At 32.5% G+C, this 25,550-nt stretch overlaps 1 protein-coding gene and 1 long non-coding RNA gene across 2 annotated transcripts in view; both read right to left on the bottom strand.

Annotated features, from left to right (window-relative positions):
- LOC105364533 (neprilysin-11) overlaps positions 1-23,013 on the bottom strand; it is a 65,574-nt gene extending 42,561 nt beyond the window's left edge. The window contains exons 1-7 of the mRNA XM_011502473.1: positions 23,003-23,013; positions 22,710-22,900; positions 20,816-21,061; positions 18,142-18,350; positions 15,799-15,975; positions 15,159-15,257; positions 13,905-14,049 (exon numbers count right to left, since the gene is read on the bottom strand). Of these exons, the coding sequence (XP_011500775.1) occupies positions 13,905-14,049; positions 15,159-15,257; positions 15,799-15,975; positions 18,142-18,350; positions 20,816-21,061; positions 22,710-22,900; positions 23,003-23,013 (1,078 nt within the window). The remainder of the gene's footprint in view (positions 1-13,904; positions 14,050-15,158; positions 15,258-15,798; positions 15,976-18,141; positions 18,351-20,815; positions 21,062-22,709; positions 22,901-23,002) is intronic.
- Positions 23,014-24,463: 1,450 nt separating this feature from the next.
- Positions 24,464-25,550, bottom strand: part of LOC105368688 (uncharacterized) — an 81,646-nt gene continuing 80,559 nt past the window's right edge. Inside the window, exon 3 of the long non-coding RNA XR_913112.1 lies at positions 24,464-24,538. This is a non-coding gene — a long non-coding RNA (uncharacterized LOC105368688). The remainder of the gene's footprint in view (positions 24,539-25,550) is intronic.

Below are 25,550 nucleotides of genomic sequence, written 5' to 3' on the forward strand. Positions count from 1 at the left end.
TATATTATTCTTATTATTCTTATTATTATTATTATTATTAGAAATTTTAATTTTCATCGCCCCGTCGACAAAAAGTCACAATTTCCCGACGTCAATTGACAAATGACATAATAATTTATGCGAAAGATGTGTTGTCATATACTAATTATGTTGATTATAATTTAATGCATCGTTATAATATCATATTTTTTAACTAAAACTTTCATCGTTCAATTAAAGCTGTGATATTTCGTCCATCTTAATCCACTCGATTTCATTACTATCGCAATAAGTTTTTAATAATTCTTCTTCTAAATGATATTTTATTAGTAAGACAGCCGATGAATATAAATAATTTTTATGAATTACTTGTAAATTTTCATTGGAAATTTATGCTACTTTAAAATAAGTGTATTAAAATGTCTTTAAAATATGATTATTTTGAATAATTTATACAAATTTTCTAAACCGTAACGTGCACCAAATTGAAATCGACATATTCTCAGCATTTTTGTTTTTTTTTTTTTTTTTTTTTTATCGTGTATCGTTTATACCGAGTAATCAACTCCATTTGAAAATAAAAAAGAAAAAACATATATATATATATATATATACACATATATGAGTAATAAGGTGGTAAGATGGATAATATTATGAGATATTTCATGGATATGTTAATACGTAGGAATGGTAAACTTAAGGCAATCAAATACTTCTTTATTTCTTTTAATAACACACTTTTGCTTTCAATATAATAGAAGTGGGAAAATTGATGTCGATCGCTTGCTTAATAAAACCACGTCGCTCCTATTTTCAAGAATCAAAAACTTCAGTTAGGTGGAGTAAATTTTGAAGAACAGTTTATCATCGCTAAGTTATTGAGACGTATCGAGGGTACGGCAACTGTACATAAAGCAACGACATTTTTATTAACGGATAAAAATTCTTATTTCGAAGAAATAGTCGATCCTCGGGTCTACGATCACAACGCTAGAGTCATCTAAAAGTATCCAAAAAGCATGGCCAAGAGAAATATTCTCATTCGGCTTCAGTCCCATGTGCGCGCGGCTCAAATGCCTTGTCGCGTCAATGGTGTTGGTCGCAACAAAGCACAACAGAATCGAGAGAAACGTCAGGTGCAATTTACTCCGATGGGAGAAAAGCATCGGCCTCTATCTCCGTCTCAGCTTCGAGAACGATCGGCCGAAATGCGAGTACGATAAGGAAGTCACCTTTCACTGCTTCGAGTACTACTATAAAGCGAGGCGAGTGACATTGCCACATAAGCACGTGACGCGGGAGCTTTCGCCCATCCACCTAAACCACTCATTTTTACCTTTCATTTTATCAGAGTATTGGATAGTTCAGTCAAAGTTATTTTCAAGCCTGTATTGTCGAGGGTAATGATATGCTAAAGTCGACGATCCGCTTTATTTTATATATTCTCTACCAACAACACGCAGTGTCCTCCGTGTCATTTCCCAGCTTGCAATTATTATAATTGACAATTTTTATGGGCAAATACCGTTGCTTATATATATATATATATATATATATGATGCATATGATTCACTGTAATTTATAATACTACGGTATTGGAAGATGGCTGCGTTGTACGTAGATGGTGCAATCGTAGACGACGCTCGTTTAACGATACTTTGAAACGTCTAATTTGCAACTCTCTCGTTCATTTAAGACCTTACATAATTATTATGTTATCGACATGACTTTTATTATCAATACAAATGATAAAAGTAGGATGCGTGTGTAGAATGTGAATGGGCGTTGATGTACGTGCAGAGACATCAGGCAGTGTTGTAGAAGCTCGTCTTGTACCCCCTACCGCACGTTATTCAACTCGACAAGAAATTCAGGAAGAAATCAGGATGTTCGGAACGTTGCACGCGAGTGTCGCGGCAAGGAGCCGAGATTAGAGCGAATTTGCCAAAAATCCATGGGGCATGCGACGCTTAGCATAAATATCAGATGCGATGGTTTTTCCATTTGTTTTTCGTTTAGCCGATCGATTTTACGGATTAATAAGAATAAACAAATTGCTTTCGGTGTATCGACTCCCAAGAGATCGTGGAGAATATACTTATCGGATTTAAAATTTAAATTTACTTACGTAAGAGGAAGTAAATTATTCATGCTGACGATAATAGACAGATATGAAAAAGCAAGCGATTCAATTTTATTGATTTTGGGAAAAAAAATTGATAATGCCTGATGACATTCAGGGCTAATTTGGCCACGCGAGAATCGATCATTCGATGACAGTACAATAATAATAAAATGAAGCTGAGAATTTGCGATTTCAATTGTTCCGCATAATGTAATGTGGACCACACATCCATATCTGACCACATTACCGTATTCCCATATATTAATAATATATAATGAATGAAAGGCTGTTGCCGTGGCTCATTCTGCTACGAGATAATTTTTTCGAGCTTCCACCACGAGATGATATTGGCAATCAGAGCCTTTGAACTTTTCAACGCGAAAATCTTGTAGCTTTACTCTCTCTCTCTCTCTCTCTCTCTCTCTCTCTCTCTCTCACACTCACTGATATAGCCAATGGCTTGCACTTTTCAAACTTTTAAAATAAAAGGTTAAAAAGGTGCTAGAAAGTTGTAGATTTAAAGTTTTTAAAATAAATCATTTATTGAGTATCCTGAAGCTTATACATTACAACAATACCAATACACGCACGGACATATAATGAAATACCTTTATTACTCATGCAATATATTACATAAATCTTTCAAGCATTTTATGCACAAAAAGAAAAAATTAATTTAACATATTACAATACATTAAAGCATTATTTTTCACTCATTAGACTTTACGCACCTGACATTGGTTTTTTTCCATTCCTGTAGAAAAATCATTTAAAACATAAAAGTCCAATGTAAAGATTCATTTGGCTCGTTTATGGTATATAAGTGGAATTGTCGTATAGTATAAAAATATTACTTTACAAAAAGCAGATAGAATATTTATTATTAACAATTTATAAGCTTCACGATTGTTCGATAACTTTCAAAATGTTTTATTTACAGTTTTAATATCAATCGCTGACTTGTAACGGAAATTTGTATATATATATATATATATATATATATATATATATGTCGTAGCCAATGCAGTTGAGTGCAATTTTATACTCTATCATTACAGAATATTAGATAGATTATTTTTACCAATTGAAAATAAAAATTTTATTACTTGACTGTCCATCATACAGCCTTTTAATCTATGTATATATATATATATATATATATATATATATATATAATGGCATTTTTATATTTAGGGATGAGTATACTCATATAATAAACAAGTGGATGTTTTCTTATGATTGTCGAACGTAAGCAAAATCTTTGACCTTCGAGCAGTAAAAATAAATTTAAAGTTTACGGAATAAAATGCTCGAGGTAGGTCTATTCATGTGACATTATTATAAATATTTTGCTTCTTCGTTTCGGCTTAAGAACCCCGAATACACCCCCCCCCCCCCCCCCCCCCCCCCCCCCCCACCCCCCCACATATTAAATAGAGCATAAACAACATAGCGAATCGCATGTTTATATATATAATTCCCAATCACCATAAAGGCCATGGTAATGAAAGTGGAGCGACAACGACAAAAACAATAACAACAACAGGAACAGCGGTAGCACTGCGACGCTGTTAGAATTTATTTACTTGTATTATATACGATATTATCATTGCACTTCGCGCGACATGTTCCTTCCTATAAGCTACCCCGAACTTAACTTATAGCTCTCGGTTATTGCTTTAACTATCGTTCAACATCAATCGGTCCGATCTAACGAATATCCTCAACGCGATTGTTCAAAGGGCAATAAATATATGGCTGTTGTCGGTAATAATAATGGCTGAGAAAAGCATAATCGCGTCGAGGCGAAGCTCGCACTACCGCCGACGAAAAACCCCATCAATCGTCAGATTTATTTAAAATAACATTCCGTCATTATCACGGCAAATCAGTGGCATAAGGATTTTCGACGAGAGCGCCCTCTTTTATCATTCGTAATATTCAAATTCAAATTCAAATGAGGCGGAGGCGATGTCGGCGTCGGGTAGGGCGGGAGTAAATATAAATGGGCCCACCGCTAAAACCGCTTATATTTATGAAAACGTGAGTTTCCTCGAGTCTCGCTTTGTTTATGCTTTGGGAGGCGGCAGCGGCGTAAAGACGCTGAGGACGCGAGGGAGCTGGGGTGAGGGGTGACAAAAAGAAAAAAAAAAATAGGAAGAAAAAATAGAGCGACATTTGTCGCGAGTCGATGTTTTCGGAGGAGGTAAGAAGGATATTTGATTGTCCGCCGTTTGAAAATGGCAGAAAGGATTGCCGTTTAGCGACGCGTTTCTGCGTAATTTATGGAGAGCGGCGAGAGGGAAGTTTAGTTGTACCGACCGATAGGGGAGAATAAAGAGGTTCCGAGTGGCAGAATTTGAATATGTCCGAGGAATGATTTCTTAGAAAAGTATCGAGAATATCGGCAGGCAGTTAAGGATAGTGAGTCGTACAGTGATTATTACATGAACTTTACATGGTAATTCTCATACGCTTGTAGATTCGTAAGTTTTGGCATTGCTGATCGAATGATTTAATTGTTTAATCGTGCGAGTTTTAATGGAGTAAGGTGAAAGTGTCGCTGCTGTACCAACGTTCCCATAAGATTGTTTTTAAACATTATTTAGAGTTTTTATTTTTTATTTTTTTTCTTTATCGAACAACAATGGATAAATATCAATGTAACTCAAATCTACACCAAATGGGTAAGAAGTTTTTTCGATTCATAATAAAACTTGATAAAAATTAATTATAATTTAATTATATAATGCTTAATGCTTAATGCTTGGATTTATGTTAAATTATTAAATTCATTGCCATTGTAGAATTATTAAAATGATTTATTTTGAAATTCTTTAGAAGATGATTCCATTAGCATGGGAGAGTTGTCCACTAGTATTGAAGAAATAATGAGTTCACAGGATATATATCTTATTTTTAAACCGCCAACTATTGAAGGTGATTTCTTGATTTGTGCTTTATAATATTATAATACCTATGTGCTGCAGTGAAATCATGTTAGTTTTGAAAAAGGATGGGAACAGATGATACTTCAGTTTAGATTTATGATCCAGCGATTGTTGAATTATAGTTTGATATATTCTATTAGCGATTCTTGGCCTTTTCTTTTTGAGTTAAAAAAGACTGTTATTATTATGTATTATTAAAGATTTTTTATTATGTTTTATTATATTATAATTATAAAGTACCTTTCATCTCTTTTTTTATTTATATTCTAATTGTATTATATAATTTTTTTACTTTGAGCGAGAATATTCATTGAAAGTGACTCAATGTGCTCCAATTCCCTTTGATTGCGTCGAAACAAAATTTATTTCTACATACTGTCTCATACATGTCAATTTTAATACAAATTACAGATTTTGTTAATAAAACAAATGTTGAGTATACAGCTACTAACCGGGATATATTCAACGAAATAGCCAATAATAAAGTAGAATTTATGAGTGTTAAAAATTCTCAAGAATCGCCCGTCTCTCTATGTTTAGGTAACAAATCTATTAATAAATAACACAATATTCAAATTAAAAGTAAAATTCAGAATCAATGTATTTATAGTACAGTAAATTACATTTAAAAATTATAAATAATAGGATAGATCATATGCTTCGTTACATTTTAATAATAATGACTATTATATTTAATGTTTTATTACAGATGATGTCCATATGAAACAAAATTGTTCTGTTACTAACGAAGGTCAAATTGATCATAAACTATTGACAGGTAACAATAATTTCAAATAAATTTTGTAAAACAATTTTCTTTTATCGAATTCTATTTCATTTTAATGATTTATTGTTTGCTCTAATTGTTATTATCATTGTTGTTAAGATACAAAATTGAAAGAAAATAAACTTAAAAGTGCATTAATATCAAATCAAGAAATTATTAAAATAAGCAAACAGACTGCAATCCCAAATGCAAATACGATGAAGACAATAAAGAGATGCAATAAAAGCAAGTATCTCTTTTATAATATACTTGTACTACATTTACAATTACTTATAATTCATTACTTAAATTTACATGTTGTTTCTTTTAACTTTTAGTTAATCCATTTATACCTTAATTTCATATGACTTAGTTATAAAAGCAGTTTAATTAATTATGTAATAAACGAGCAATAATTTTTACAGATTATAGCAATTTAATCCAAATGTACTGTACTACTTGTAATAAGGCAACAATAAACTATTTTGACAGAAAATGTATGGTCTGTCAGGCATTACTGTTGTTTCAGTGTGTTACCTGTGAATCAATTTATAAACGATTAATTACAATCCAAAATCATATAAAATATGACTGTCATAGAAAGACAGTTTTTTACTGCAATGACTGCAATTTTGAAAGCCTGTACAAGATGCATCTTATTACACATATACAAACTGAGCATTCTATGTCTGTGCCGTCAAAAGAGTCTTATATGTGTTCAATATGTCATAGAAAATTTAGCAACGAGAATAATATGTTATCACATGAAAGAATATGTTCTCATGAACTAATTTTAAGATGCAAACACTGTCTATTTAAAACTAAATTCAGTTATACACTGATAAAGCACATTGAATTGAAACATAAGAAACATCATAGAAAAAATTATCTATGTTCTTGTTGTGGTAAAAAGTATGAATATTTAAAAAGTCTTAATCGACATACAGCAACATTCTGTGGCCGAAAATTGAAACTTAAATGTGATCATTGTAATTACACTACTGATAAGAAATACTCATTAGCAAAGCACATACAGCAAAATCATTCCGAATTATTTTTCAAAAATAAATTTATATATAACTTTTAACAATGCATTTTAATAATTCTCTTTTAATATTGGAAACCGTTCCAAATATATGCATAATTATTATTTCAATCGTGAATTTTCCAAAAATGTGTAATGTTGTATTTTCGTTAAAATTTCTATGACTACATTAGATTTATAATAAATACAAATGTGCGTGCAAACAAAGAATTATATTCTTACAATTAATAAAATAACACATTTTCGGAAGTATTTAAGAATTATACATTATACGATCATTCTTATGCTAATATTACGAAAGTTGATCATAGTGGTATGCAAATTCTAAATAGATTCGGATGTTAAATGACTTGTTAATTATATTGTATTTATTTATTTTGATTTGTTATGTTAGAAACTTTTGTCATTAGAGTTAAACACGTACGAAGTTAAGAAAAATTATTGATTTCATAAGATTTTAATACTCATATTGTCATATAAAGTAATACAAAATAAACATCGTTAAATTAATTGTTAAAAATTGTTATCAAAATATTATTCTATGCATTGATACGTTAATTTTTGCAAGGAACGTATGTTCGTTGAATTTTTTAAATTCAATTAATATATGTTTTTAATGTTTTAAAATATTTTTTAAGACTCTATTATCTTATAAATATCCAAATCACATGAATTGTTGATTAATTTGAAAAATTCTACCGTTCATATATTTAGATTTTCATCTAAATCTTATTCTTATTATACGTTTCATTTTTATGGCGAGAATATATAAGTAAGAAAACAAAATAATTTTATTTCACCGCAAAAAAAAGCTTGAAAAATTACGAATACTTTAATGCAATATATATTATCAATTAGATTATCAAATTTGTTTTCTGTAATTAAATATTTATATTTTTTAATACATTAAGACCTCGCGATCGTAAACATTTTTTTAAAGATTTGAAAAATATTGTTTATATTTTATTAAATAATAGATATTTCGTTTTGAACATGTTCTTGGAGCATTTACTAGGTGTATTAAGAATGTGGAATATGTCAAATTTTACATATTTTTCTCAAAATATGTAGGAAAGATTTAAAGGAACACAAAACAATAAAATCTCCTTTAAAAACAAACTTAATTTGTATATTCTAAAGTTTCATTTTTAAAATAAGTATTTTATATAAACGAATGAAACTTTTTAAAACGGTAATCACTGTAACAGAATACAGGATTTGAAAGTAACAATTTGGAAGATCTAATTTATCAGAAAGACAAATATACGTTCATATATACAGTAATTTTGAGAAAAATGCAATAAAACATAAAGTTTTCAATTCTATAACAATAGTATATAATATATAATAATAGTTGAAGGTTTAAACAAATAACAATTGCTTTGCTTCAAAAACAATAAGTGAGAATTTTTTTACCGACGGAATAAAATGTCAAATTTAAAATTGTTTTCACATAAAGAACGAAGTAGTTAAATAAAAGAAAGTGAACAGTAAATGTTATTTATTAATACATAAAACGCATAACATTTTTCATGGATAAGGTAGCATGTCTATGATCGTCTGTCCATATCGTTGTATAAGCCTACGTTATAGACGTAATGTTTTCATTTTCCATCTCCTATTATATATTTTTTATCACAATAATAAAACATATGCTTTCCTTTATGAATTTAGTTTAAGTAGAATTATGTTTCGATTATTAACGAATGCGAAATGTTAAATATTAAATACTTTTTCTTTTATTAATATGTGTAAAATGTTGGCAATTTTCTTTTAAAATTAAATAAAAGTTAAATAATATTTCATCAAATAAGAATACTTTAATGTATATTTTATTCATAGGTGATTTATTCAGTAATTTAAATTTGAAATAGGTTGGGCTATTTATTGATTCTATCAGAAATACCATATTAACCAGAGAAAAACAAAATCAATTTTGTAAAGCTAAAATTTATTAATTTCAAGGTAATTGCGAAAAGTATAAATTTTTATATTTCATCCATAACATTGAATTACCAATACAGAAAAATCTCTTTATAACTAATTTCATAACAATACGTATTTTTAATACTTGAAAATTTAGTAAAATAATTAAAAAAATTGTTTGATAACAAACTTTCAACGAAATTACAATTAAAAAGAAATTAAAGCTGTAGAAGAGAAATAATTTCCACGTGTTTCGTTTACTTAGTTTATTGTTAGCATTACAAAGTAAAATTACTTCATAATTTCAATGTACTTTTTTGCAATCTTCTATATCTGCAGTCCCAAACTTTCTTATTATAAGCTTACTTATATGCAGCAAAAATTTTCTTCATAAAGTAAGATGAATAATTATTTGAAAAATTTAATTGGGTTTGAGAATACTTGAAATATATTTTGAATACAAAATAATCATTGTAAAAAATTAAACAATAGAATAAATTTTTTTTTATCGACGGTATAAAATTTAGCTTTATATCTTCATGTACGAACGAATATATTGATAATTTACGTTAAATAATATTAATAAAATAATAAAATACTAATCAATAATTGAATTAAACACGAATTTACCGCCTAATTAGTTAGTAGATGAGTAATAAAAATGAAAAAAAATGTGTATTTATCAATGCGTTTTGTATTGGTTAAATTACAGTTAATTTCTGTTTGAATAATTACTGTTTTTAGTATGTGAAAATATTATTAGCATTGGTGAAATAAGCATTTATTACGACATTGCATATAAGTAAAACTAACAAGATTTATTGTTCTTTGTATTCGCAATTTAATTATATAGTTTCATTTTATATCGTAATAAATTAAACTTTGATATAAGGCGAGAGCCGTAATTTCTATTCAATTCATAGATATCATTTTTGTTTATATTATTTCTTATCGCGAGCTTACTTTCTTTATATAAAATATACTTTGGATAAATTATGGGACAATTTACATTCAGATAATTAGAATTAAATGAAACTTATGTAAACCAGCGTTAGATACGGAGCTAGAAAATTCTCAATTCTAAAAGCTAATGATTATTTTAAAATATACTATTTATAAAGATTATTATTAATAGAAGTAATTAAAACGTAATATCTTATTAGGAGGATAAAATTAATCCTTCGTGCTTATGTCGTAATCATTTGATATTTATAGGATAAAAAAAAATCAATATTGTTGAGTTTCCTGCACAGGCTTAATAGCATTTTAATATTTCTTAATTGAATTTTGTTTGTTTGTTTGTTTGTGTTTTTTTTTCTTTTTATTAATTTGATCATGGTTTTAAGAAAATAAACAAATTTGCAGGATAATATTGTGAATTTTTTAAATAAATTTTTCTCTCAATATCTATAGGTGTGCTATTAAATACGGCAAAAAATTACAATAAGTAGATGAAGTGTAGAAAGTTTAAATTATGTCAATTTCTTTATAAATTCGAGCAAACATTTATTGTGTTTGACAATGCCTATTTCCTTTTCAAGAAAAGAAAACTATATTAACAATAATATCTAATTTATTCGATATACTTAAATATAAATATATTCTTATTTATGATTTAATAAATGAATTCACTTTGAAACGTGATATTTTTTGTTGACAGTAAATACTTAATAATTGCTTGCTTACGAGGAGAAATGGTATAATAATTTTTTAAAATCTTCTACAATTGATAATATTTTTAAAATAGTACTGGTGTTTTCAATCTGTTATTTTTTTTTTTTAATATTGGCTTCAAATGCCGTATCTTTACTTCATATCATAGAATTAATAATTATGAGTTTTTAATGTATAGATTATATCGATGGCTATGAATAGTAAATGTTTCGCTATTAATTGCAATAAATATTTATATTGTTTTCTAGTTTATTTCACTCGGCTTTGTTGGTTCAGATTGTTGTATCATATAATTTTTTACATAATTTGAATCATAATTATTATCTATTTATAAATTTCTAATCTATCGATTCGACATTAATGCGAGAATATCGATGAAGTGATGTAAACGCGTTTTTTTTTTATTTATATGTAATGTCACATGACAGTTGAGTAATTATTACCAATCCTGTATCGCATCGTTAATTTCAATTACGTATTTCACTAAGGTGTAGTTTAAATCACAAATATTTTATTATGTATATCTTATTATAATATATAAATATTTGTTTAACATAATGTATTTATTTAATTATGCGTCATCATCAAAAATCGATATTACTTAAGAACCCATGTTTCGTTTGAATAATAATTAATATCAAAACTTTCTTCACATACATTTCGTTAATGATAGTTTGCGATCTCAGTAAAACGTCAAAGTTTTTCACAGTAAAACGTAAGAAAGTATTGTAATTATGAAAAGTTCGGTACGCAAAGCTTAATTTGGCTATTAATGCTTTAATAGATTTATGATTCATACTTTTATTAAATTTAAATGTCTCGTACGTTTGAAGCGAATGTCTATTTAAAGATTTTCGTTGCACTATAAACTTTACATTTTTTAAATAGTTAAGAAAATATATTGATAATATGTTTATGAAAATAACTGCAATATAATAATAATGAATTGCTTATAATATATGTATAATCATCCAAAATATAATTCTTGGTAATTTTTTCAAATATTAAGGAGAAAGCTTTTCACTTTTCAATTACTTAATTTATCAAGAGTAAGTTTGACAAAGAATTTTAATGAGATGATAATCAATTAAACGCATCTGTGGGAAGTTGTAATAATTACTATAAATTACTATAAAGTACTTAAGAGTGTATTTAGTAAAAATTATTAGTTGTTTTCTAGTAGTCTATTTTTATAGTTTTCATAACCGGGTCCATTATATTTTTTTATATGTCGAATTATATATCCATTATATAATTCAAAAGGAATGCAATTCTCAAACGAACACTTTACCACTCATTGCTCAATGTGCACTCTTGCGTTAATATTATTATTTGTTGGAAAATTTTAGCAAATAAGACTTTTAAATGTAGATAAAATCATTTCAATGACATTGCACCAATTACATTTCCATTATGGTTTCATTAATTCAACAGTGCCGATAAGAAAAAATGCTACCACCGCTGTTTGTCATTTTACGCAAATCATTAGTAATTCATATACATTTGGTATGTAAAATGCATTCCCTTGTAATAAAGTTGTATCAGATAAAATAATAATCGTGTATTTAAGGGATAGTGTAATATAAATTTTGACTGAGGAATTTGATAAGATGTAAAAGGGAAGCTGGAGCGTGACTACGGCAGCTGCCGGGAGCAATGAACCGTAAGGCACGAGAAGGTTGAATGTCTCTGTGAATCATCTCGTTCTGTCGTGTGCACATTCGTGCTAAGGTCAAGGAAAAAAGAGATTAGAGATAATACGCGTCTCGCTGAGCTTGAAGGACCGATAAAGGCCATCTCTATTCATCCTCCAATTAATTTGGCTCCTCGCTGTTCTTAAACTTCCATTATTTCCACTTACAGACAATCCAAGAGACTATTCTCATAATATTATTAACGCGATAGAAACGTAGGCTTTGTTCGATAAGGTTAACCGGAAGTTGACAAATATTTCAAATAAAATTTAAATAAAATAAATAGATAAACGAGAGTGGCGACGGCCCATTAAATTATGCTCTACTTGTACGTGTAACCGACAGTTTATGATAATATTTTCGTCGTAAGACGGAAGAACCATGTATCTTTATCGTTAAAATATTTTGATCTACAATTTATTTTCATTTATTTGTCATCTCGTATTTTTTAATCAAGTAGCCAACATTTCTTTTTATTACTTTTATTATTGTACCAATGTACATGTTATATAGAATAAGCTTTAGGAATGCATTTCTTCGTTAATTTAGCCTATCGGCTTTCTCGAATTGTACGGTATTTTTGATAAATCATTTTTTCCAAGCTTTAATTTTTTTAATTAATTTTTTTATTTAATTAATTTTAATTAATCTAATCCTAAAGATTAGATATACATTAGAATATTGATTTTTAATTTTATTGATAGCTTGAGTAAGCAACGCAACATAAGAATATTAACTATTTATGACCAATCTATATATACACATTATACACATTATATTCAAGAATTACATGTCTAAGTAGCGTTCACGCTAATTTGCTTAATTAATCAATCAATGGTTATTTGAATTTTTGATTTCATAATTAAGCGTAGACTATCTTTGCATAAACATTTATTTAAACATGTACATTGCAAATTGACGTTCGAACAATTTCAAATGCTTCAATATCTAATACATTAGCGTGCAAGTATTACTTATAAATATCATAACTAATTGTATTTATTTTTAATTTTCGTATCCATCGTTTTCTCGCTATTGAATTAAAATACTCACTCAACGTGTCAATTAATTATACACAATTTATAGATGTAAAAGACAAATGGAAAACAATGTAAGATAAATAAATGTATTTGTCCTCTCCGTCTCGACGCTCATTAAAATGTTTACGTTGCATTCAAGTTTTATGTTCCCAGTGTTATGCCTTCTCCCCTTATCCCCCTCTCATCCCCGTCCCATCATCACCCCCTCGCCGCCCATCATCGCCAAACACCCCCCCCTCCCCCCTCCCCCCTCACCCCTCACCCCGCAATCCCCGCCACCATTTAAAAATCATCTATTTTACGGTGCCACATCTCAAAGTCTACTAGACTCGAAATGATTGATCTCGTAAGAGTATCATTTCACGAGACGAGGACGTATAAGAAATAGCCACTGATCTCGGTAGTCTGCAGCGCATCAACTTTTCAGCGCTTTCATAAATTGTTGAGCATTCCAAAGGGAGGAATAAAGAAGGGCCGAGTATTTTATCATCATTGTTCGTTTATAATAAACTTGCCGGTTGCGTCAGTGAAATGCAGTAAGAGTCCCGTGGGGAGGTGGGGATCGAGCAGCCGAGGATTAAATCCCCGATGGTCTCGCGCGTGCTCGACTCGTGAATCATATTGCGCATAGGCTCGGCACAACATTACCAAAGGGAAAATGAAATTATAAGGGAGAAAGATGGAAATACGTGGTTATACGTTACCTAAGGTAGCGGGCGGCGTCACCCAGAGCAGTCGTGGCAGCTTCTGCAGGTACTTCAGGTCTATGATAATTATCTGGTCGGTGGTCGACGATATGGTAACGTTTGTATTGTTGAAGACGTTGCTCAAATACGTCGTCCAGTTCCACTGTGCGAGAATAATTCAACAAATGTATGTTTGTATTTTCATAGTTGAGGTGATTTGAGCGCTCCGACCGGTGCATTATTATATCTCGTAACCTTAACGATTAATTTACGTCATAATGCTCGAGTTTTGGCGCGAGGGGAAATTCGAGGCTCGAAAGAGAGCGATTGTTTAGATTATGGCCGAGTTTGGCTTTCTCTTTCATTTTCTTCTATTATCCGAATGACGATGAATATAATGTTTGGTTAAGCGTTAAGTATTGCCGCTAATAAATATAAAGTAAAATTTGTGCCTCGGCGTTCTTCGATTGCCAAGCATTAATTTATTGATTTATATTGAATTACGAATGATATTATACGTGTAACAAACAATTTTCATCAACGCTCATATCGTAGTTTTTTTTCCCTCTTTTTTTGATAATAAATTTGGCAACACTGGTTTTGTCTACTGTAACCATCGAGATTTCTATGAATAATAGTACATAGAATATATGAGATATTTAAATATAAATGTTTTTTTCTTCTTATTTTTTTTTTTTCTTCTTTTTTTTTTTTTTTTTTTTTTTTTTTTTTTTTTTATATCAGAGGCTAATAATTCGTACGAATTCAATGTATGAATTGTATGAATTTTTTTTCTAATATTTAACTTCTGACTACGGTCTATGATTTCAGTACGAATTTCAGCGTGAATTTTGTATATTAATCGTGAAAAATAAGAATTATTTATCTTGCAAATTGATTATGTATTTAAAGGTTGTAAATCATTATACATACGATAATGTATAATGTGCTAATTTGTTTATGTATTTTGAAATGTGCATTGCTTGCTTACATTATCCCTCGCTGTAATAAGTAACGAAGGGACAAATGTATTATGTAGCAAGATAATGCAGTATGACATTGGCAAATAATACATATTTTTGAAACAACACTAACCAAGTACGAGACATTACTCGCTAATGTACGAAAGATTTTCACGTTAATAACATGTGCTTTTAAAAAAGTACGTAAACTCGTAACAGGAAAGTAGGTAGAATAGTGTGTCGAGAATGCCGATGTAACGTATATAAAGTGACGGGAAAATAAGAAAATTTATACTTCGCGTCAACATACCTGAAGCATCTCCATATCAGTCACCTTTTGCAGCTGATCGACGGTGACTTCGTGGAAAAAGTGGTTGGCACTTCGACGTTCCTCCGGAGTCGTTAAAATCTATCCGAACAAAGTAATATTATATTTTATCCTGCATTTTTCAGGATTATGAAAAATTGTATCAAAGGATGTATCGTGCGTTGGCCTTTGAATTATCGATTAATTTCACATTCGAATGTCAATGATCGACGTTTTAATCGTCCACTTGTATATTTTTCCTAGTTCATTTAATTATCTAATTATTTCTTATTTTACAGTAGCTCGAGGCATTTGTATAATTTTAACGGCGAAAAATTTATAAGCTCGAGTATCCAAGTAGCATGTAATATTAATTTACACGATAATTTACATTAGCAAACGCGAGAAACATTAACTTTGTTTCTTATCCATCTTTTCTCTCTCTCTCTCTCTCTCTCTCTCTCTCTCTCTCTCTGTAGCAATAAAATATTGCAGCTACTTGGCCCATTGACTTTTAAGATTAAAAATTCGTTTGTTAAGTTAAAGTGTCGAGGTTCGATTATTTGTCGACTTCTTCCATCATCGTTCACCTCAAAGGCGAGAGTCGAAAATCCTTAGTGCCATAACAAGCTCAAAGACTCACCTTAGCAATACGTGTGCTGAATTCCAGAATTTCCTCGGCGAACTCGCTGCTCTTCTCACCAGCACCGATCAATTCGACCATGGATTTTATGTATTTCTTGTACTCCTGGAGCTCCGACTGGAAGCGCTGAGGGTCGAGTAGATAGCGCTCGCTAAAGCCCGGCGATACTTGTTCCATCTTTGAAAGGAAAAACGTGTATTTTTATCTCTCTCTCTCTCTCTTACTATTTTTGCTTATTTCCCGTTGCATATAAGGGCAGAATTTCGCGAGATCCGGAGAACAGACCCTTCGAGCGGATATTTTAAAGGCTCGAGGGTTCGGTATTGCGTTATTTCTTTCTTCCTTTATTTTTATATTGGGAAAACGTGTTCTTCGAAATGGATTAAAAGTATATACGAGTGTCGGCGATTGAACCTTTTTGCCTGTTAAGATGTATTTTATAACACGGATTCTCGTATTACACGAAGCCATCCACTCTCCCTTCGCTCTTTCGAATTTAATGATTTTATTACGCGTAATTCTAGAGATGTGTCGGTGGGAGCCTTTTTAATAAAATGAATATATAACTTTCATTTTAAGCTTAATTCCGTTCTGATTATTTATGGCAGCGGGTAGGACTGTCGGGACTGTCGACGAAAAATGGCTTTTATATTAATCCAATGGCAGCTATAAAATACGACGAGTTGGCCTCGTGAATGTTTATAGGAAATATGTTGAATGTTCTTGCGATTGCCTAGTTTCGCGATTCAAAGTATTTATTTAACATTATTAACTTTGGACTTTAGAATTGAGAAATTCGTTTGTCGAAATAAATTTCATAATACAATTCGTATCGACAAAATCGGAAAATTTTATAATAATTTGTAAGCATATCGTTTCAAAGTATTAAGTTATACGTAAATTTTTAGTCTAACCGACACAAAGGACAAGGTTTTCTTTTTCTTTTTTATTATTATTATTTTTTTTTATTATAATTCTTTAGTTGTAAATGATGTATGCGATGAGTGTTTACAAATTTAATGCTAAATAATTGCCGTTTTGTCATTGTACATAGTTCCATTATGAATAATAACGCACATCGGATATACTATTCGTAAATTTAATCTTAATGAGCTCTAATGATCCTCAAAGAAAAAGAATCCTTAAAGAGCCTTGAAGAAAAAGAAAAAAAGATAAGAAAAATTAAACGAAATTGAAATCCAGATGACGTAAAAAGTTACAAGTTACCATGTAGATTTAAGCGAACGTGAGTAATGATAAATCCTTGGAAAGAGCAGAAAGGCGTTAGATAAAATATTATTGTCTGGGATGTTAAATTTTTATTAAGTGCGGAGTTAAAAATCGAAAGATTTGGCCGAACGAATTGCGTCCAATTACAATTTTCCTTAATTGTATGCGAACGCTCACCACGGAGACCGTATTTTCTCGTCATAAGAATCGCTGACGTCCTCATTCCGACAGTCCAATAAATAATCGATCGGCCGTCAGGAGGATAATGAAGCGACAACGTTCCCCCTCGGACATCCCGCGGCATAGATTTTCATTTATAGGAGGTCGTGCACTGGCCTGCCAAACTTCCAATGTCTACTTAATAACTTTGACGGGGAATCCGGCGGCTGAGCGGCTTCGTAGTGAAATCCTCGGCTCGCCGGGCACGGATATAAATGTTCCCGAGCCCCACTATCCATTGAAAGCTTTTCAAGTTCGCGGCTTTATTTAAACGGGTCCTTGCCACTTATCTCGACCGTGTGATTTTTCGCAGCTTGTAGAAGCCTCGCGGACAGCCGATCGTTTGTTTCAAATCGATTATCGATTTAACGGCTCGGCGGATGAAATTTCACAGCTCTTTCCTCGATAGAGGGCAAAGGCCCCTGCCCACGCCCCGGCCGATATACTCGACTGGAATTTATGGTGGGGCCGCTGGTCGTCAGTAAGGAAGGAAATACTTCCATTTTCTACTGGCCCAAGGATACAAAAACTTCCCGTTGAATTTGCGCTAGTGACCGCTTACCGCGAGATCGTACATTTATCCCTGAGTAACGACTATTGCTCGCTCGCTCCCCCCCCCCCTCCAAGTTCCAATAAAACTTTATGAATTTCGAAGACAAAAGAGAATGGCGAAGCTTTAACGCAAGCTGGAATAAAAGAGACGAGTCGGGGTGCCAAAAAGTGCCATTCGTAGCTCCACGTTTTGCACACTGAGTTCGTTTAAACTCGCTCCGTGTTCCGTTACGGCAATTGGTTAAGGCGGGGGGGGGGGGGGGGGGCAACGTAAATGGAATGACGCGAATCGCGGATAAAGTTCCCGTGCGAGTGGATGGAGTTTTAAGGAGAAGCGCCTACCATCATTTTGTTACGCGTCGTGTCCTGCACGTCCTCGCTGATGTCGAAGGTTACGAAGAGGTTGAGCCCGAGGAGACGCTGCACCATGCCCGACAGCTTGGCCACGTCGAGCTTTTGTGCCTCGTTGTTGTTCATGGGCAGCTGCTTGGGCAGTCCCAGTCTTTCCATTATGTGGAAAATTGGCGAGAGGCCGAGCGACTCGACACTAACTGTAACAATGGTTAAGGTTAGGTCGGGACTATAAATGGGAAAAATCGGACGCATCATTTACTCCTTTACTTTCCTCGCTACCTCTTTTTTTCTTTTTTTTTTCTTGTTTTCTTTTGTTTTTTTGTTTTTTGTTTTTATCATAAATGCAGCTTCTGGAGTGTGCTTCAATCGAGCTTTCTTTTCAACGATCTTTTGCGTAGTTTCGAGTCAACGTGAAAAGCCTTCGGCTTAACGATTGATATTATGGAGTGCGTGTCGATTTTCTAGTACGTGTAGGACTAATCCATAATGTTTCGATAATTTAATTCGTGCGATGTAAATTATAGCTTTCAACGAGCCAGTACGACAATAATGCCAAACTATCGGCACGTAACTAACGTAATACGTATATTTATAATCGCATGCTTCACAGAGATGACGAATTATATTTCGAATCATTCGAATGAGATATTGAAACATGCATGTCTTATTGCTAACGAGAATTGTTGCCTTTTTATCGTCCACCTATTCAATTAATCGAAAACATAAAACCAACGTTCGATCAGGCGCGATTTTATTAACCTTGTGATTCTTGAGATTAAATAAAATGTAATTTAAATACAAATGATATAGAGCGAGCATCGTGCTTAATAATGCTACCAGTTTCAATAATACTCAATATCTATTATCATCGTCAGTAATTAGAGGTAATTAATCGATGCGACACATCGTGCAATAGCATTCGATGATACAATTAAGTTCTTTTCTTACAAAAGTACTTCCGGCGATTAGTAGTTAGTAATTATATATATATATATATATGAATAAATATTACTATTAATAATTGAGTTTATTGTAATGTTTCGGACAAATTCACCATGTCTACGCAAAGCCCCTCTATTTATAATGTAAATAGTAATCGTAATTGTTTGTGCATATCTTACACCCACTGTGCTCAATTTAATAATATAAAGACGTCGAAGAAAAGCGCGCGAGTGAAAATATAAGATATATTATTGGCTCGATTCAATGTTCAAATGGTTAAAATTTCGCCGGTAAACACGCCAACTACGAAGTCATGACAAATTTCAAATAATTATAGATAACTTTTCGAATACAATGCAATATAAATTCTAATAGGTATGCACTAAAATTTTTATCATAAGTTCTTATGTCAATAAAATGTAAAAATTTTGAGGCAAAATCTTTACGTAATTGCACTGTATGCGCGATTGTTCTATTAAAACGAAAGCTCGGAATGCCAGTAAATAAAAGAGCGCGAAACGAATTCTCATAAAAGTTTGTATTAATAGCGCAACTACTGTCGTGTATGACCATTATTATTACACATTGTTAAGTCCATCCCGTTAAGATATGCAGCGATCGAATAAGAATGATAATTTGAATACAAGCAATCGCTAATGTTAGGAGAACGAAATAAAATTCATTATTTCCTCTTTAGAAGGACAATATTATCGTTTGAAGGAAAATATTTTGTAAAAATTTCGTAAATATTGTATGTAAAAGTGACTTAAAATACTTATTCGTATAATGCCATATTTGACGTTTGTTTGCCATACTTTATGCCGCTGAAATTTCTTTGTACATTCAATTTTAAAGCACCAATACCAAAATAATTCAACTCTGCAAATATTTATTTTATTTTAATTTTTTATTCAATTATCAACGCGTCGCGGTAAGTACGCAAAATACGAAATGTCCAAGCTTAAAAATAATTTCATAATGTTAAATTATCTACCGAGAGGAGTAAAAAAGTTTTTGTGAAAATGAGGTCCAACTTAATACTTGTTCGAATAATCGGTACGCACGTACTTGGCTAGTAAAAGAATTTTAATTAAAGCTTAAGTTAATTGGGATGCGCGATGCTTTATATGAAATTATCAACTTGTTAAATAATAATGTGCACGGTAAATTTCTTCATAGGAATTTAATAAAATTTAATAATATTAATAAAATTTTTACGAAGAGAAGAAAAAAATAGTAGTACTTTCGTTTTTCAAGTTTATTAAATTACATCTTATATTTCATCTTAATTATTTGCTTCCGTGGCTCAATAAAGAAATACGAAATTCTTAAAAAACATCCGTAATTTTCCTTATTACATTGTAAATATATTTAAAGATGAATTAATGGCCGCACAATCACGAATACAAAGAGCGAATTGCGATTGTTTCGTTAAAAAAAAACAGAACCATAACTTAAAGATAATAAAAATAATGGTCTATCTATCTCTCTCTCTCTCTCTCTCTCTCTCTCTCTCTAATAAAAAACTAAAGAAGTTAATGATCGTATTAATAATGGAATTGTTACACATTTGATAATTGTCCCTTTTCATTAGTCAGCGTGTTTAGTTGTTAACACGACGTATACTTACGTCTATCGAGTCTAGGCTAAATTGAACTTTCAAGATGTTCGGACTAACGAAGCTCTCAAACGCTTATTATCTTAGGCTATAATAGTTTACCGGTGTCCATGCAGGTCCTGTAAAAGGCTCGGGCCATCTTAACGGACGTGGGGTCATCGTCGTGATCCGATTCCTCGAGAAGTATCCTGAGGTTCTTTAGAAGTTCCTCCCTCAAGAAACTCAACTGGTCCCAGGAAGTTTCACTCTGGGGTATGGGATGCTTGGCAATCCATCCTCCACAGGCGAAGTTGTAAAAGTCCTCGCAGGGCTCGACACTTTTATTCAGGCCCTCTATTACTCTCGCAGCTATCAAACAAATTTTACAGTTTATACGGTGCATAATTATGTGGTCGGCTGTCTGACTTTTCATCGGGGCAACTCGTTTTGCAATTTTTTTCAAATGAATTTTTTCCTCTCGCGCATAGTAAATGTCGTTCAGTCTTCATTTGAGTTCATTTGTGGAGGACATACACTTTGTAAAAAAAGAAAAAAATAAAAAAGTTAAAAATCACTCTATGGAAATCACAATTGATTTGGACACAATGTAATCAGCATCGACAGCTTCTTTTCAAGAGAAAAAAAAGAAATTTATTTTTTTCAAAAGTATATATAAAAGCAAATGTTTTATATTTGACAGTTGGTTAATTTAAACAGAGCTGTTATTGAAGATTTTTTTTATTTATTTATAAAACGCATTCTAAGATAAATTAGTTGTACAAGTTTTTGAAAATTTAATTGAAAAATCACTTGGTGGAGGTTAGTAAATTTTCGTACATATATATATATATATATATATATATATATCTTTTGCTTTGTTTATTAGAAATTTTAGTTTGTTGCGCGAACAACAGTAAATGTAATTGTAAATTAATTTAATTTAATAAAATTTAATATCGATTTTTGCTTTTCCTGCGCCGATATAATTATTTTTTTCAAATAAAATTTATATCTTATTTAATTCTAAGAGGATCTGGAAAGCCTTTTATCAAGTTAGTGAAATATGCGTTAATAGGAGAAGGTAAGGATTGCATTAATGGAACTGAATGTTTGAATCTGAAATAATATAGTTTGATTCCGCGTTACTTTTTACGGTATTGTGGCAAACTTTCAAGCTTTAAATTCATGAAAATTTCGTATTGATATAAAAGAGAAATTGTATTATAAGTTATCACTAAAATGAAAATAGCGAATAATGGAATTTCACAAAATTATCGTTCAAACTATTTTAATAATGATGAAGTTTCAACTTTTCTTCTCTGATATTTGGAACTTTGAGCAAAATATCAAATTCCAAATGTATTAGTTTAATTTTATTCTATATCTGTAAAAAGATTACGTAAAGTAAAAAATATTACTTTTTTTTATCTCTCTCTCTCTCTCTCTCTCTCTCTCTCTCCCTCTCTCTCTCTCTCCCTCTCTCCCTCTCTTTCTGCCTGTCTCTCTCAAACGTACATAAAAACACACGTAGCGTTAAAATAAAATAATAACCATGAATTTATTAGTTAGTTTAGATTTTTGAAAGAAATCAAGATTATTATGATAGACGAGGGTGACTGTTGTTGCGCTAGAAGAGGACATCAGCGATACAAGTATTAGAAATACGAACCACACCAGTAATGTTAATTATTCGACCGATAGTACTTCTAATAATGGCAAGAGTTCTCGTTTGAAGTAAACGGTCTTCGACGTCGCGCACTATTGGCCAAACAATGATTGGAATGGAAGCGAGTGCTAGCGAAGCTTACGATGAGAGAGACAGAGAAAGACAGACAGACAGACAGACAGACAGAGAGAGAGAGAGAGAGAGAGAGAGAGAGTAAAAAAAACAAGAACACCCCTCGATAAGTATAACCGCTGTAAGGGATTCCAGCATTCCCCACTCCCCCATACAGGATAAGATGGGGGCAATAGACGCGCAATATAAGCAGTTTACGTTGGGGGATGAAAGCCTCACCGGTCCTTATGCACTCCTCGCTCTGACACATCTCCTTGTACTCCTGTTTGCCGAAAACGGCTATTTGAAGAGTGAGCGTGACGATGAGGGCAATCACGGCGACCGCGAGCAGCCCGACGACGATTATTAGCTTCGTCTCCTTGGCTCTCGTGTTCTTCTCGTCGCGCTCGTACTGCTGCTGCTGCTGCTGCCTGGGGAACGTTTATATATACGTCATTTTTCATTGTGTGGGCGGGAGGGGATAGGGGCTCCGTGCAATTTAAGATCCCTGTACAGTTCCTTGCCCCTTTTACCAAGGGCACATATATTTCCTGGGCTGGCTTTCTTTATTGGACGGACGAGCACGCGTTATGGAGTTGTCCCAGGAGTAGTCGGCTTATTTGGCTCAGCAATTATGATCTTTGGAATTGGCCGTTATTTTAATTGTTCGCGTCGATGCTCGCCATAATAACTCGACCGCTCGTCTCTCCCGGGTGCAATCGTCGCGCATTTTGTCGTGTTGATGGCTTTGAAAGGCCGCCGAGAAAATTGAATTAATCGATCGTACGAATTTAGTTGGAGATATTAATGTTTCGAAAGAATTAATAAGCGCGCGGCCCAAACAAGATTGTTAATGCGAAACAAAGTGTCAAATATAATGCGAGATATAAAGTATAAAAAAGTGGGTTTGGAGGCTTTGCTAACTGTTTGTTTAGCGATTATATGGCAGGAGTGGCGGGTAGGTTTTCCGTATAATGAAATAAATCGGCAAAACTCGACTTTACCGATTTATTCTTATTAGCTATAATCGCACGAGGCGTGTGACGTAACGTAACGACGGATCATCAAAGTTGCTCACTATTTTTCAATAATGCCGTCCGACAAACCATTGGCAATTATAGCGAGCATTTTATTCATTTAAACATCATCCCAAGCCAATGATGATATTTAATTAATTTTTTTTAGCTAAAGAATTTTACGCGGAGAGAATAAAGTCTTGCGCGCTCCGCTCGGCATAATAACTCATGTGACGGGTGTATTTTAGAATCGTAAATGTCGCTTTTATTAATAAATCAATCATGTAAATTGTAGTTTATTTTCGTTCCCATGTTTATTTAAAATAAAAGATCGCCGTCTATTTCATTGCTTCGGAGACATTTTGACTCGTCAATAATGAAGTATAAAATGGAATGATCAATTCCCCCGGCACGAGTCGCTCGCTTCACAAATATTCAATCCTCAAAGACGGGCATCCCGCATTTCATGGGGAATATTAGAAATATCGCGAAAAGTCTGAGAGGAAAAAGCCACTATTCATAATAAATAGCCGAAGAAGCAAGACTACGTGAGCGTTGAAAGAATAGGAATTAATAAAGGACAGCGATAAAAGCCAGCGAGGAAAAAAGAAAGGTCGTATTTCAAAATAGACGCGAGAGGAGTCGCCGGGCATCGAGAGATGTAAAACCGGAATGCCGTGGCTAATATTACGAAAGCTGGACTCGTCCCGACCAGCCATACACACCATCCCCTCTCCACTCCCCTCCCCAACCCTCCCCCATCCTCCTCCTCCTCGGACAAGGAATTGAGAAGAAGGAGGGTGGCCAAGAAGGAAGGGGTAGTAGTAGTAGCAGTAGTAGTCGTCCGGTGCCACACTGCGCTCGGAAAAGTTTTGCTTAGTGGCGGTCGTGAGGAGCGAACGTCGTCACGAAAACTTTTTCTTCAAAAGCTCCGAGGATGAACGAACGGGAGTAAGAAAAAAGTCAGACTCACCAGGATGCTTCCGTTGAACTCCTTCGTGGCCCCTCCGCCGCATTTCCACCAGATGGAGCGCCGCTCTCCGGGTCATTCACCTAAATCAACAAAAAAGCACACAAATAGTGGAAGTTTTAGATTTTGGGCAAATTAAATGCGCGGGGAATAAGGAAGCGCGTGTCTTGCTAAATTTAGGGCGGATTTACAGTGGGATTCTTGGACGGTTGGAGGGGCCGGAGTTTTCGTTACACCCGGCTTTATGCTTAGGGACGTGGAAATAAATTCCCTTTTAACGGACAAATTCGACTACTCCGACCCCGGAATTTGTCGCTTCCTAGAGCTTCTCCATCGCTTTAACGGTATATTTATACAAGATAACAAGGTATTTTCCCATTAAATGTGTTTGTTACAGCCGAACGAGCAGGCTTTGATTTCCATATGATTTCAAATCTCTCTCGATCCCTATTAGCCTTAATAAGTTGCCTTAATTTTGTAAATATTGTAACGGACCGCGAGCACACTGTACGATCGAACTATTTTATTGATTTAAAGTCGCTTTCGAACGATAACTCTAGACAATAAGAGAGAAGTTTCTTAAAATTTCTCATTCATCAGCGAAAGTCTGATGTTGTAACTTTAAGTGTTGATGCTTTCAAATTATCTCGTCGCTTGTCTAACTTTTCACTATACATTTTAGCTTTATTATTCTCTCTCTCTCTCTCTCTCTCTCTCTCACTCACTCACTCTTTTTTTTTTTCATCATTTCACTTTTATTATTCTCGTATTTATCATCTCGTAGTTACATTGACGCAGTAGTGTATTAAGTATTGTATATCATTGAAAACATGAAGCGTAAAATCTTTCAAAGTATATGAAATTGTATTTTTAATTTAAAAACTTTATATTTCAATTCAAAAGATAATATAATACGTATGCGGTATTTAAAAATCAATTAATTATATCGTTAAACAGCGTGATTATTAATTTGTAATAATAGCATTATAAATTTAAAAAGAATAAGAAAATTTCTTCTTTCTTTATTTTATGAAAAAATTATTCTTAATCGAATAATCATTTAGAAATAAGGTATTCGACAAAGGGAAAATATTC

This window comes from Ceratosolen solmsi, unplaced genomic scaffold (genome assembly GCF_000503995.2).
Source record: "Ceratosolen solmsi marchali unplaced genomic scaffold, CerSol_1.0 scaffold10, whole genome shotgun sequence".
Lineage (NCBI taxonomy): Eukaryota > Metazoa > Arthropoda > Insecta > Hymenoptera > Agaonidae > Ceratosolen > Ceratosolen solmsi.